General features: G+C 44.0%; 1 protein-coding gene across 2 annotated transcripts; it reads right to left on the bottom strand.

Moving 5' to 3' along the window:
* Window positions 1-2,255: 2,255 nt before the first annotated feature.
* Window positions 2,256-7,231, bottom strand: LOC112876086 (protein NEN1). Of its 2 annotated transcripts, XM_025940125.1 has the most exons (7): window positions 6,592-7,231; window positions 5,989-6,146; window positions 5,755-5,801; window positions 4,984-5,047; window positions 3,852-4,489; window positions 3,522-3,769; window positions 2,256-2,427 (listed from the first exon to the last, which is right to left on the bottom strand). In XM_025940125.1, exons 1-6 carry the CDS (start codon window positions 6,950-6,952, stop codon window positions 3,535-3,537), a joined length of 1,503 nt encoding a protein of 500 aa, XP_025795910.1. In that variant the 5' UTR covers window positions 6,953-7,231; the 3' UTR covers window positions 2,256-2,427; window positions 3,522-3,534. The 2 variants fall into 2 exon arrangements, with proteins under 2 accessions (XP_025795910.1, XP_025795909.1); XM_025940124.1 differs by lacking the exon at window positions 2,256-2,427 and having other exon boundaries at window positions 3,309-3,769; window positions 6,592-7,230.
* Window positions 7,232-15,741: the final 8,510 nt, after the last annotated feature.

Genomic DNA, 15,741 nt, shown 5'->3' with positions numbered 1-15,741 from the left:
TCTCTTCATGTGATCCAATTAAATTCTGTAAAATACTAAAAAATTTGCTCTAAAATTTATGAGTATGCTCTATAAACACATCCTATTAGCTACATGCAATGTGTTGCTTTGTAATTTCCATGGACAATGGCATGTGAGTATAGCAGAAATTGTGAGAAAGATGTGCAGAGAAGCTAATTCATTATTGAGTTCAATGTGATGTATTTACTGTGATGACGTCTTATTCATGTGGTTATCCCTTCAGGTCTAAAATAACAATTTATCCATGTGGTTATGCTCATCTTATCCGTTTTAGAGGATATTACACTTTCCTTTCAATTTAAATGGAAGTAGTTCCTACTCATGTTGAGTTTTGCCATGAACATAATTTTTTTCAAGTTTGCAATGATGGACGTGGTTTCATCTCTGGAATTGTATGCATTATGCTCTAAAACTTCTCAGACTCGGATGGTTATTTGTTTACCATATTAACTGTATCATCTTAGTACTATATATATTAGGTGGCCTTCAGAAGTTATAAGAAAATGCCAAACAAGACACCTAAAAATAGCATGAAGCTTTTGCAAGACCCTAATAGTTCAGAAGTGCACTTAAACTATTGAATTTAGATTTAGTGTCAATAATATGTTTAGATAAATTATGTGACTTTTATTTATTAGAATTTCTAAAAATACATCCTTCCCGTATGTATATCTTTGTATAATTACAAATTATTGTTTACTATAATTTTTAAATATAAATTAGTTATTTATGAAGTTTTTAGAAAACACATACGCGCCGCACATGCACTCTAGTAGTAGAAAGGAAAAGAGAGAAAGAAATGAGACAAGCTTCAATGAGATTTAATTCCAATCCTATAATTTTTGTGAAACCAATCTAAGTTCAGATGAATTTCAAATTTTCCTAAAGAGACGTTAGGAGCCAAACCGTGTTGATGGGGCGCATAAGGGCGCCATTCGCAGTCACATATATGGCGAGGGGAAGCGCCATTCAGATTTCAGAGTAGATCTAAGGTTCTGTTTAGATCCTCCAACTAATAATTAGCTAGTTAATTGATAATAATCTTTTTTAGCTAGTTAAAGATTAGCTAACTAATTATTAGCTGGATGTGTTGGATTACCAGCTAATTGCTAATTGTTATCATGAATAGGTCATGCTACGCCTTTATTTTTGGGTGAGTAGTTGTGGCAACTGAAGAATTTAACAGATTGGTTATGGATAAACAGGTGCTTTGTCATTTTAGCTGTGACTAGTTGGGTTCAATCAGCTAATGAGATAATACTATTTTAATTAGCTGGAATAGTATTAGCTACTTCCTCTGTCCGTCTAAAAAGAATGCAACTCTCACATCTCGAGGAGTCAAACAATTTCAAGTTTAACCAAATTTATACAAAATAATATTAATATTTATTTTATAACATAAGTATTATTAGATTAATCATGTAATGTATTTTTATCCTAAATTTATTTGAAGACATAAATGTTAGTAATTTTTTATATAAATTGATCAAACTTAAAACTGTTTGACTTCTCGAAATGCGAGAGTTGTATTTTTTAGGACTGAAGGAGTAGTCTATTAGCTGACATATTTGAATTTATAATAACTAAATTTAGCTAGCTAATCATCAGCTAAAAGACGAGAGTCTAAACAAAATAGATCCGGGCTGAAGCCGACGGGCTAAGTCCGACCCTATGCTCGTTTAAGACCAGGTGCGCCGTAGATTTTGATGGTTCGGAAAAAATCGGGCTGAGCTCGACCCAGCCCAAAATAACAAAATTAATTATTTTTTAATAAAAAGGGATGGGTGGCCTAGTCCGAGCCCAGCCCAACCTGAGCTCGATTTTATAGGCCCAAAAGAATTAATAGTTGGGCTTGGCATGGACTTCAGGCCCGAAATAAAGCCGGTTTTTTCTCAACCCAACCCGAGCCTGGTCCGCAAAATGCTCAGGACAGTTCAGAGTTCCGTCAAGGAGAATAAGGCAGGGCCCACCCGTTCGATCGTTGTGGCTACTACCTCATCTGAACTTTTGAAGCCATAGCGGGGAAATAGACCATTTTAGAACCTTCAATTTAACAAAGCCAACCACAGCTCATAAAGACATTATGTCCGCGGAAGTATTATTAATGATGCCCTAATAAGGATTCTATTACTCAGATTTGCTTAGCTTTGTGTCCAAAGAAAAACGTGCAAATGAGAAAATAATGATATGAAGAGCGATAAATGGTTATTGTATTCACAAATGAATAACCCTGATTGTTTTGAGTATTCAACAACATTTCACTACTAATTTAACATCAGCATCTGCATCTGGTCAGATCTTATTCACATCCACAACACAATCTACAGTTTGTAAAGGACTTAGGCTTTGTAAAACTTACCACTAAATTAGCGCAAGAGTTAGTTCCTAGAACTAGGATCATAACAACTAAGGGTGCGTTTGGTTTGACTTCTGCAACCTGCTTTTGCGTTACAAAAGCAGAAGCCGAACCAAACGACCCGGATGCCAACCTGCTTTTCCCACCGCGACCAGCTTTTGCCAATAGAAATCCCGCAGCCGAGAGGGACCTGCTTTTGCTGCGGTGAGGGCAAACGAATGTGGAGAAAATTACCCACTGCCACTCGTTATGATACCGATTCGTTTCTTTTCCCCCCCGAGTCCTCCTCTCCACGCACAGGCAGACAGCTTCGCTAGGCTTCTCCTCCATCCTGGCGGCCCGCCTCCTCCGGCGGCCCGCCTCCTCCGGCGGCGCTCCTCCTCCCAGCGGCCCTCCTCCTCCCAGCGGCGCTCCTCCCCCGGCGCCCCTCTCCCCCCGGCGACCCTCCTCCCCCGGCGCCCCTCCTCCTCCCGGCGGCGCTCCTCCCCCGACGCCCCTCCTCCTCCCGGCGCGCTCGTCCCCCGGCGGCCCTCCGGCTCCCCGGCGGCCCTCCTCCTCCCGGCGCCCCTCCTGCTCCGGTGGCCCACCTCCTCCGGCGGCCCTCCTCCTCCCGGCGCCCCTCCTCCTCCGGCGCGCTCGTCCCCCGGCGGCCCTCCTCCTCCCCGGCGCCCCTCCTCCCCCGGCGCCCCTCCTGCTCCGGTGGCCCACCTCCTCCGGCGGCCCTCCTCCTCCCGGCGCCCCTCCTCCTCCGGCGCGCTCGTCCCCCGGCGGCCCTCCTCCTCCCCGGCGCGCTCCTCCCCGGCGGCCCTCCTCCTCCCGGCGCCCCTCCTGCTCCGGTGGCCCACCTCCTCCCGGCGGCATAAGATAGTTATCTAGATGATAACTCTTTTGATGAGATGAACAATTTCATGACATTGCAAAATGAATCATATCTTTAATATTAAATTATGTCATATTAATGCAAAAATCTCATCATTATAATTATTTTGCATACAAACAGTATATCAGAGCCTCAAGGGGCATTATAGACAATTTACAGCAAACATACAATTTCACAGCAGGTTGAACCAAACGACTTTCAGTTTTTTCACAGCTGCCAGGTCACAGTAGCTTTTTCACAGCTCACAGCCCAACCAAACGCACCCTAAAACCGGTTGCTAATTGGAGTGTACAACCAACCTCTTTGCAACCAACCTTATCCCAGCGTTTTGCTGGTAGTCGTATACTTCCAGAGAAAAGAAGGCGTCCACCTTGCTCCCTCGGACAAACAGAGAATCCAGTTCTGTGGCATCTACATTGCTAAAAACAAGCTTCTGAATGTTACCACTGGGCTCTTTCTGGCATATATCTGTTGAGTAGATTGCAGAGTCGCCGCTGACAGTAGTAGGGATGCTGCAGGGTAAGGCCATTGTTAGAACTCTGAAAATCATAAAGCGCCTCAAGAACACAAAATGAAAGGGGGAACAGAACTCACTTTAGGCGGACAGTTGGGCCATTAACATATCCATACTTCTTAACCAGGGGTCTCCATTCAGAGGTGCTGCCTGATTCCTGAGATGACCTCCGAGCAAGATCATCACAAAACTCAAGAACCTTACTGAGATTCTCAGGGATGTCTACAACTATGTTTAACTTCGGTTGGCCTGCATTGTCTAGAAACCTTGTATTAACCCCAAACTGGACTTTCAAGCCTGCGGAACACAGCTGTAGTGGGCTGCCTTTGTGCTGGACGGATGACCTCCGACCAAATTGGTGCAATGGAGCAACTGAGATTTTGATATACTCAGTTGAAATATCATCTGGCTCAAGAAACCCAGAATAGCCACTGGAACTTGCATCCATCTGTGTGGTGGTATCTAACTTCATTTCCTCCATGTGGGATACCAACGCAACAGATTCCCTGCTTGTTGAAGGATCACCTGTTCCTTGATTACCTCCCTCAGGTAACACACCGTCAGCTGGACAAACTGTGCGCTGCCGTTTTGAAGAATCAGTTGAAGAGTTTGCTTCGGGTTTTGGCGCCTCAGGAGAAGCAGAGCCATTAGCTTGGCTCCTTGTTATTGCACGCTCAACAAGGTTCTCAACAGTAAGCACCTCTGGAAGACTTGCCTCCTGCCAGAATAACATTGGAATTTAGCCAACAGATTATCTCCGACAGTGAATAAAAAAAATAGCTATAAATATCCCACAACAACATGATGATTCGCTCTCTTTTCACAGAATTATTTCTATAGTAACTGAAGTAGTTAAAAAGAATGTGAGTCGTTGCATCAATTACATAGACCTAGTTCGATTGTAAATTTATTTGCAAAAAACCGCGGCAACTGCAACAAATAGAACAGAGTGCATATATAACTAAAAATAAGAAAAGAGCTACAAATTTCCATATGAAATTATTGACACGTAGGGCCTATCTCCCAATAGCAAAACTTGACTTGCCCATTGAGCCATTGAGGTACTGAGCTATTCCAGATGGCTACATGGGAAACCAGTAGGGGAGAAAATACCAGAAATGCTTCAGGCAAAGAAACACAGATTAATGTGACTGGAACAGCCCAGCTGATGAAATTAACCAGTTATGGGAAAATAAATGAATACAAACATACCAGGAACAACACTGTAGCACAGTACTTCAGAACTTCAAGGTTCATTCTAACATCATCTAGACTCCTGCAGAAAAATTGCAAATAAAATTAGTGAGAGGCCATTCACTCCAACTTTGTGTAGGCCAAGATAAAATTAAAGCAACAAGGGTCAACTTCTAGGTCGTAACTAATATGAATGCATAAAGGGAAACTAAACGGATAAATATTTAACAACATAAATTGGAGATTATTGATTAATACTCTTACTCTACTTTTAATGATAGTTCTACACGCCAGGCAGACAGTTGTTCTGGTGACATGAACATGTAGTGAAGAGCTACAGTTATGCACCGCATAATTATGACATCTATTCAGCATGACCTATCTAAAGGAAAGAACCATCATAAGCCATGCCATCTTTTGGGATATTAGTTAGCTAGTCCAGATGAGCCAACCCCAAAGATGGGATGGAAGATCCTGGGGTAGTGACTTTTGACATTCCTGGAAGAGATGGTGCTACTTAGTTAGGAATGTGAAGACATAAAAGGACACCAATGTCCAACCAAATTCCTCATATGGCTAGGGCAACCTAGATAGGCACAAGTGAGCTGGGTAACAAAATACCAGCTAAAAGGATTCCAAGCCAAGTTACATAAACTGAAGTGATGCAAAGGGTGACTATGTGCCCCCATATTAAATGGGAAAAGGTGCATATGAAAACCCTAGATGTTGAAAGAGGAAGCAATTGGAATACAAATGCAATGCTATCACTTGAGTTAGCATGATATTTACCTGTGCCTTTGCTTCCCTAGGCCAAAGTAATTTGCCAAGCTTGCCATCTGCAGGTGAAATGGATAAAGTACAGAACATGAGATATCCCTTTTAATGACAGAAGGAACTGAAAATTCCCAATAGAGGTCATGTATGTCCGCTTCAATATAACCTCACCTATCATTATTAAACTATCTCCTTAAAACACACTTTTTTAAATTACAACATGGCTCTAGTCAGCACATAGTTCCTTACTTTCATGTCTCCTGCTCTCCTCCCAAACCGCTGGGTAAGCAGAGGTAAGGTGTCGATCAGCCCCTTTGGCTCAGGAGGTGGCCGGCCAATCTCTGCGAATGCCTCCCTTATTCTTGCGGAATCAAACCTCACAATGTTGTGCCCTGCCCAGACCCGCCCTGTCAAATGTTCAGAAAAGTTCTTTCAGTGATTGGACCATTTCATGGGAAGTTCAGGTCCATACGTAACAAGATGATCCTCTCAGCTTAAACTGTTTTGATGCCTTTGAGACTAAGGAAGAACCTAGAACGACCAATTGATGTTGTGACCTCAGTAAGGATTTTTATACAGATAGCAGACCATACCATAGTTTGATTGACGCCTAGTTTATACATACCATGATTCCATGACAATGCACACCTAGCTTGCACACGACAACAATTGTAGAGAGATCGATTGCAAGCATGAGGTACAATAAGGGAAATCCCTTCTAATTTGACATATCAGTGCATGAAACATGAATCCAAAAAAATTAACGCAACAAATGTGGCCATTTCAGACATGAATCCAAAAAGTACTGTTGTCCAATAACAGGAAGCAGCGTAGCGGGCCGAGGCCGCTCACCGTTGAGGAGGTCGTAGACTGCGTCAGCGACGTCGCAGAAGGGCGGCGCCCCGGAGACGGCGTCCCGCGTGATGCCGTTGCAGCGCACGGAGGCCGCGGAGACCGCGGAGGCCGGGTCGGCGGGGCGCACGAGCGTGGCGTATGAGGCGACCACGACGAGCCTGCGCGGGCAGACGAGGATGGCCCCGAACTCGAGCAGCGCGTACCCCTGGCCGGCCCGCTGCGGGACCGAGGTCTCGACGTCGAAGAAGGCGATCTCGGGGCTCCCGGAGCCCCGGAGCGCGTCCCCCTCCAGCGCCGCGGTCGCTCCAGCAGGATCGGTTGCGAGCGCGGAAGCGGGAGAGTCGGAGGCCGTCGCCATCTCGTCGCAGGCAGCAGGTGGGTGGATGAGGAGGCGTGTGGTTGGGGGTTGGGCGAGGCGGCGGATATATAGATAGATAGGACGGAGGGGAGAGGCTTGGGGCTTGCGTGGGGAGAGGGGCGGCGCGGGGGGCTTGTGGAGGAGGGAGGAGGCGTGAAGGGAGCGGCGGCGAGGAGGCGGAGGAGGAGAGGAGGGAGGAGCCGGGCGGGACGCCGGCGTGGACGCGTGGTGGCGTGGGGACAGGGGTTTTCAGGTTGCGCGAGCTGGTGGGATTGGAATTGGAATAGGAAAGTTGCTTTTGCTTTTGCTGGTGGGATTGGAATTGGAATAGGAAAGTTGCTTTTGCTTTTGCTGGTGGGATAGGACAGGTGTTTCCTCCCGGGGTGAGTTGCTTTTGCTTTGTTGCGGCCGGTCGCTTCCGGGTTAAGGAACCGGTCGCTTCCGGGTTAAGGAAAGATGACGTCAGAAGATAGTTTAATTTCTTCTATGGCTTTGAAAAAATTTTGTTGTCTTATATGATCTTAAATTTTTATTTTATTTATCTAATGATACTTCCGTCCATTTCATCTTATATTTCCGTCAACTTTCTCTGAATCCGTATCGAAAAATGGGTGAAGGGATAAAATTACCCTTATACTCGATATTATACTCGACAGAGGCAAATAGACTCACTCGTTACCAACCCGTATCTCTCTTTCTCACTCAACCCTAAGATTGGAAGGCATGTGTCGGTATCTTACCGGCTGCCCACCGAGAGATATATCTAAGGTGGTAAGTTTTAGGTGAGGAGACGCCTAGATCAAAAACTCGAAGGTGCAAGAACACAAAGCTTAGACAGGTTCGGACCGCAAGGCGCGTAATACCCTACGTCCTGTGTGGTGGTTTGTATTGCCTTTGGTGCAGTTTGTTCTGTTTTGAGAGGGGTCCCTGCCCTCCCTTATATATACGGAAGGCCAGGGTTACAAAGATACTAACCAACTCCAGCTAAGAAATCGTACTTAAACATGTCTTGGGTAGATTTCTTCTGCATCGGTTAGCTCTATCTCCTACTTAAACGAGATAAATAAGAGATAAACGAGATAAATAAGAGATAAGACGGACTTAATCTCTTAAACCTCTTTAAACTACATTATGTACACAGTCCCGTGGCCCCGGGTCTGACAAGCCCCCGAGCTCTTCGTAGCTGAGTACTGCAGGCTTATCGAGTACTTTCGAAGTAGTCTTCGACTTCTATATTTTCTTCTGATGCTCCGTCTTGAAGTTCTTCTTCGAGTACTTACTTGGCGGCGTCGAAGCTATGAGGTGCTCAAGCCCCGAATTTTATTTTTGACATGGTGTGCGATTGAAAAATCGCACTCCATATGGAGTAGCCCCCGAGCCTTAGGTTGAATCAGAGAATCAGGCTGAGGGTCAAATTAAGTTTGAATCTTCCCTACTTACTCTTCGAATAAATTCGAAAAAATAAGTAGTCGATGCCACGTACCCCGCAGCCCCCGAGCCTTGAATCCATATCCCTCAGAATTGGAAATAAGAATCCAAAAACCGTGGCATGCATGTTAAAAATGTCGATATGGTAAATTACCAATATGATGATACAAATGATGGAAGTTAGATCATGAATTCGAAAAACCCATTTTTTCGGGATAATTAACCCTAAAAAATGATTAATCGAATATTTTATCTAAACAATCCACCAAATGACCCCTCATCTTCCGAATATTCCCTGAAACGACTCTTGACCTTCACAATAGTAGAACTTTACCCCAACCGCTGGTTATTTAACCCCACGGTAACTGCCAAGTAAAGACTGTGCTTCCAATCTGCAAATTGCTAAGAGCCTCAAAAAATCCCCAAATTGAGCCACGCTCCGCCATCCTCTCCCCGAAGAAATCCCAATCCCCCCAGATCTCTTCGCCCCTCTCCCCGCAGCCCCCGAGCAACTCGTGGCTGTGACACCCTAGGTGTCAAATAAATCAAACCAATAGAAATAGTGTTTGGTATATGTGTAAAATTGTGTGAAAATCTAGCAAAAGTGTGAAAGTAAGGGTAATTATGTAAATTGATGAAAATACAAACCCTTTTATGTAAATTGGTTGGAGAATAAAGTAACTTTTCAAAAATTACCAAGGGTTAAAGTGAAAAAGTGAAGGTCATCATGATCAGCATTAAATGCTTGCAGATAAGCCCAAGAAGTTATAAGATTTGCTTTAGTAAGACAAAATTCATGTAAAGTTTAATTTGAGTGCAAAATGGTGAAATAAAACTTTGTACTTTAGGTTTCGGAGCTTGAGCCCTAAAGAAAAGTTATAGTTTTTGAAAAGTTCTACAACTTCCATTTTGACCATTGTCTCATTTGAGCTCTGGATCAGTGGGGAATTTCTGTTTACAGAGCAGTCCCTGAAGTTTTTGCAAATTCCAGTTAAGTCCCTCGGACCTCTTTCTTCCTTCTTCCTCCTCTGGCGTCTCCTCTGCTCCTCTGTTTCTCTACTGCTGCGCCACCGCTCGCCATTTCCGGCCGCCCCTTGCCACCTCCTGCTCCTTCCTCGCCCACGCGTCACTCCACCATCCCTTCACCGCCCTAGCCCCCTCTGCTGGCGCCTCGCCCGAGCGCCACGCCGCCTGCGGCTCTGCAAGCACCGCCCGCCGGCGCCTCGACCGCCCGCCGTGCCCCTCTGGTTCTCCTCCCCCGTAGCGACTCAAAGCCGAGACTCAGCTCGCCCTGGCCTTCCTCCTCCATCTCTTTTGCCTATAAAAAGGATGCCTCGGCCCTGCTCGCGCGCCCCATTGCCGTCGCCCCTCCATTTGCACCGTCGAGCTTCGGTCCACCGCGGGATTGCCTCCTCGGCCCTCTCCCTCCCCAAATTGGTAGCGCCCTCACCTTCCACGGCCTCCACCGCACCTCCCCAGCCCGGCCCCTCCTTTCCCCGGACGCCGGAGCGTCGCCGCCGCAGCTCACTCCGGCCGCCGGCTCGGCCTCACGTCGGCCGTCCACCTCCGGCCATCTCAAGCCCGCCCAAGACTACCGGTGCGTAGCCCGAAGTGCCCTCATGCTTTTTCTCCCCTTGCCCCTCACCGCCGGCGAGCCCTGTTGCCGGAATTTGGCCGGACCCGAGCTCCCCACCGCCGGCCATGGCCATTGGACTCAATTGCGTTGATTATTTTCTTTCCAGGGGGTTCTCTGTAAAATCTAAGGACCGGTTTGTAATAGGAGTAATTGTTATTTCATGTGAGTGTGTTTCCTGTCTTGAAAAATTCATAGAAAATCTTAGAAAATTCAGAAAAATGTCAAACTAGTTTTGTTGGAATCCTTGAGTTAAATTAGACTACTTTTGTATAGTACACTTGAGCTGTATGTGTGTATTTTCTGTTGTAGATTAAATATTAATAAATAAGTGTTTTAATTATATCTCATGTTGTAGGCATGTGTTATAGCTGAAATTTGGAACTTAGATTGTATGTGCTATGTATAGTTCTGTATAAAAAGTTCGAGTACTTTACTGTTCATTTGCTTAGATTTCGAGTTCTTTTTGTTATATGTTGATGAAATACTTAAATTATTAATTAAGGGTGTTTCTGTTGATGTTTGTATCCGAAATTTTTATCATAGCTTCCTTCTTGAATGTGTAATCCATGGTAAAAATATTAGGATTAATAAAAGGTCATACCCCAAGTTATGAATTTTTGGTTTGTTTCTAAAGATAATTAATTATACTAGCTTTTATTTCATGAAAAATTATGAAAATATTCTAAGATGTTGTTCTTAAGTAGTGTAGCATATCTACAAAATGTCAACCTATGATCAGGTGTAAAATAGCCAAAATAAATAAAACTTGATTAATAAATCTATAATAAATAAAAACTTAGGGTTTTTCAAGGTGACTAGCTAGTTATTTAAATAAAAATGTTAAGTAGTCAACCATGTTACTTCTTATAGTTAGCTAAGTGTTTGGAGTAGATAACCCTGTTACCTACTGTAACTCAATAAATTATTTGATACTCGATATACGACTGCCCAGTAAGGGAGTTTGTGTTGTTTGCTAGTGTGTAATGTTGAATGCATTGGATTGCAACTTTATCGTGAAGTAGAATATAGATTTATGCATTTCCTAAGCTGCATCCTTTTGATTACATGTAGACTCGACGTTTCTCGTTGACGGTGACTATCAGATCCTCCCCGAACCTGAAGTGGAAATCTCTGAAGCCGCAGGGAACATCACCGAGGAATTAACTGAAGTTTCGAACCCGAGTTCGGAAGGATTTATTAATTTACCTGACCCCAGCCCCGCCAGTGAAGGCAAGCCCCGGACATATTCCATTACTTTCTATACACTGCAACGTATACGTATTTATCTATATTTATGCATTAAGTCTAGGAATTGTAATGAAACCCTAGATGCATATCTCTAGGAACCAATGTACTGAACATTAGAACCTGAGTCCGACTAGTGCTATGCTAATAGGACCGGTAGAAGTCGAGTGATTTCCTGTCACTCGCACGATATAGGAATTGATTATCTTCATTCCTGCAATCACTATAAGGATGACGGACGGGGTTATGTGTGAAATTCATGGAAGGAAGTGATACCCCGTTTGTGTTGATGAATTTGGATAAGGTCGCAGTGTGTGGTAGTGGCAGTTAAGCGTTTGAAAGTACTAGCCACATGCCGCGAAATATGGTAAGCGGTAAGCCTAGTAACCAATCGGCCCGACAAGTGGACTCGTCTCCCACCACTCGACTTTTATTTTATGTTTACATGCACCGACTGTGAGAATATGTTCTGCAGAGCACACAGGAATACGGTCATGTAGTCGCGCTACAGACGTATGTCCTGCACATTGGATGTGCGTATGGTCCAGCAGTCGCTTGTGGTGGCATTGTTCCACGACCCGGAATGAAAGGCAAACGGTTGCTTCGGAACGACCTGTTGGTGTTCCAAGCGTGTGAGTTAGGTTTACCTTGCAAGGTTTGAAATTCGATTCAGAATCGTCCGCTTCTCACGAAGATTGAGACTGCTTAACTCTTTTGCCACATAGAGTAACAAGAGCAATGTTGTTCATAAGTAATGCTGATGTATGCTTTAAAGACTCTACCTTGCTTGAGTAGCTATAGGTGCTTACCTAGAATGGTTAAAAGAATTAGAACTTGAAAGCTAAAATATAAAATAAGGACCTACTCTTTGTTGCTTTTCAGCAAAAGCTAAACGTTGAACCTTTTGCAAAGCCTGCATAGTCTAGTTATGGGCTAAGTATACCCAATACCGGGTAAGTCTTGCTGAGTATTAGAGTACTCAGCCTTGCTATATGTGTTATTTCAGGTAATATCTTTGAAGACCCTACTTACCCCATGCCTTGGCTTTATGCTTTGCCTGATGGTTGGTCCGTGGAGTGGGATGCGTCCCCGGTCAACCCTGATCATAACGAGTGATGTTATGCCATGGCTTAGCATGACGTCCTTATTGGCGACGAGTATAGTTATTGTACTTTAAATTCCGCTGCTAGAACTTGAACTTTACAACTGGTTTGTAATAATGACTCCTAGTTTGAACCTTTGCTGTTTCTGCAAACTTTGTAATAACTCTGCTAAGTGTGGAACGTTGTACTACTTGTGGAAACTTTTGTAAAATAACCTTCCTGTGATGTAAAATATGAGGGTGACTGTATCTCTGGACTCACTTTCGTGTGAGGTAACCTTATTTGATCCTGTAACGGTGGTTTATCAGGACGCTACCCGACAGGCCAAGGGATTATACCGTTTGAAGTATGTTAGAGCTCTCTGAATTGAACTCTCATACTTGAGCCGGTATAATTCAGGTTGGTTCTGCCACAGCTGGTATTAGAGCTATAAGGTTACCCTGGAGATATATTTTACCTTAAAAATATTTTCAGTATAAAATTTGATCAACAAAATGTTTGGCAAAACTACGTTGGTTTCGTTAAGGATTGTGCTTAGTACGTAAAGCCTAGGGTAATGTTAATATGGGAGTTATAGGTGGCTATAAGTATATGTATATTATTCTAACTTCCAGCACTACATTCCTGTTAAACTTAAAATTTATGCACAACCCAACTTTACTTTTTGTAACGACATCTTCGATGGTGAGGTAAGAAGGTAAGGATCCTCAGCTAACTGAGGAGTTAGCCTTCCCGTCGGTGATGCGAACCGAACGCTGTTTCTCAAGCAGTCGCCTACTTGAGATGCTGCCAATATATCAATTTAGGTTGATGATATTGGGAGTATATGGTCAGTAACAGGGTATGAACAGCAATACCCCCGCATTTTGCGGTATTCCGTGAATACGTTGTTTCGATGACGTATGATAACGTTGTCTGTACGGCGGTAATTGTACAGATGCTGTTTATATAGTGAACAGTAATGTTTGAGGACGCTTTCATGAGTGCTGGCATGAAAGGTTCATATATTCCTTATGGTTTTCTGCAGGTACGCTAACCACGATTAAATAGGTTAAGACGAATAGGGATATTCGATTAGTTATTATAGGGAGAGACGAATATATTGTGCCACCGGAATTAATCGCATAAGTCCAAGTATTCTTGGCAATTGTTTTGAATGTGAGGACGCGTAGCACGTGCATGCCTATCCCTTGATTTGATTAAATAAGTGACATGGCTTGATGATTTAAGGATATTTAGAGTGTGTTAGTAACTAGTATAATTTTTGAAATGGTTATGTTTGACAACCTTAAGGTTACTGCTGTTGCTCTTACCGCTTTATTCTCAAGATCTAGAACAATCTCTTGATCTACAGATTCTGTTATTATCTGGATAAGCACTCTTGTTTCTTTAAGGATGGCTGCATTCCAATCAATCTATCAAGCTAACTCACATTTTTCCGCAGTCTTCTCAAGGAGTATGGTTGAAAACTTGTAATCTCACCATTTGAATCCTTGTTTCAGATGGCTGAGCTTCCCAGGTTCTTTTGGGATTCCGCTGGACACGCTCATACCAATGCCTTGCATTGGGAGGGTTTTCCTCGTCTTTTGTGGGAATCTCTCCAGGTGTTTGGCTACACTGAGCCTCCACCTTACGATGGAGTAGAGTATGATGAAGAAGATGTTCCTCGTTGCCGAGTAAAAATGACTATTCCTCCGCATCCTACCTTATCCCTGTGGTCACCTATTGAAGTAAATGTGGTTGGTCATCGTCTTGCTGATACTTTTGAAGCAGCAGCTATAGAAGCTATTCACATCTTTTGTGATCAGCATCCTGAAGAAGTTGCAGGATATCCTATCGGCTTGTTTCCTGTAATGGATTCTCGTGACCCGGAATGGACTTTTAGAGTGACATACTGTGATCATTTACTGGGAACTTTGGCTGGAGAAACTCTACGTACTGCCGTTCGATTCATGAGTGCCCAGTACCGTTATCAGACGTTTCAGCAACACGGTATCTATCGCTTGACCAACATCGCCCAAAGGTATCGTAATCAGGTTGGCCGACAAAATATGCAGATTGAGGCGCTCCAAGCTACTATCACTGCCAAGGAAGAAGAAATTACTCAGCGCGAAGAAACTATACAGCATCGAGAAGAACAGATTGTTGAGAGTGATGCCCTCATTACTCAGCGTGACACTGTGATTGACTTCCTCCAAGAGCAAGTTCATGAGCTCAACCTTAATCTGGACCAAGCTATTGACCACATCAATATGTTTAATGAGCAACCAGCGCAACCGGTTGCCAATGAACCGGAAGATGATGAAGAAGAAGACCCTGAAGAAGTCGAAGGAGTTTCTGAGATTGACTCTGAGCATGGAGATCCTGTGCTCAGTCCTCATCATTCCTCCTCTGGTAGTCAGTCATCTGTGGGCAACCTCGATGACTTCTAGTCTTGTTGAGTTGACGGCATCCTAGATGTAGATAGTGTGGTAATAGAATGAGTAGTTAGATGACTTGCGAGCCACTTGTTGTAGAATATGTGGCAAAATCTATGTATGGTTTGGTTTGGAATAATGTGATGTAATATGGAACAAGTTTCAGTTAGTTATGAGAATCTGAGTTGCTATTTGGATGGTTAAGTAATACTTGTGACTTGGGTTTATTACCTTGCATTGTTCAACTAAAGCTATATTGGTACTACATGATCTCTGAAATTAGAAGCAAGTATTGGTAAATGCTTATGGATGACTTCTATATTTCAGATGGTTGGCGCTACACGCGGAACCCCGGAGGGATTTAGACCGGATCAAGTTAGTGGTTCACAACAACCACCTTCGCCGCCACCAAATCTAGCGGAAGTGATGGCCCGTCAGACTGAACTCCTAAACATGCTAGTGCAGGCCCAGCAACATCATTTCCGTTCTCCTCAACGTGGACGTGAGGAGCATCCATCAGCCGGATATCAGGATTTCTTCAGTACGCAGCCTCCACTCTTTCATAAGACGGAAGAACCTCTTGATGCAGATGCATGGCTCCGTACCATCGAGTCCAAGTTTGCATTACTTTCCGTCCCATGCTCCGAAGCAAACAAAACTCTCTTTGCAGCCCAACAGCTTCGTGGTAACGCTCGCATTTGGTGGGACAATTACTATGCAATGCAGCCAGATGGACATGTTGTCAATTGGGAAGAATTTAGGACAGCCTTTAGAGCGCACCATATCCCGGAAGGACTCATTGAGCGGAAGCTCAATGAATTTTTGGCACTGACTCAAGGGAACCGCACAGTACTTCAATATGCACAGACTTTCAATCATCTGTGCCAGTACGCAGGCTATCATGCTGACACGGACATCAAGAAGAGAGATCGTTTCCGTCGTGGATTGAACACTAAGCTA

This window comes from Panicum hallii, chromosome 9, assembly GCF_002211085.1.
Source record: "Panicum hallii strain FIL2 chromosome 9, PHallii_v3.1, whole genome shotgun sequence".
NCBI lineage: Eukaryota > Viridiplantae > Streptophyta > Magnoliopsida > Poales > Poaceae > Panicum > Panicum hallii.
This window is presented reverse-complemented; position numbering and strand designations above follow the sequence as displayed.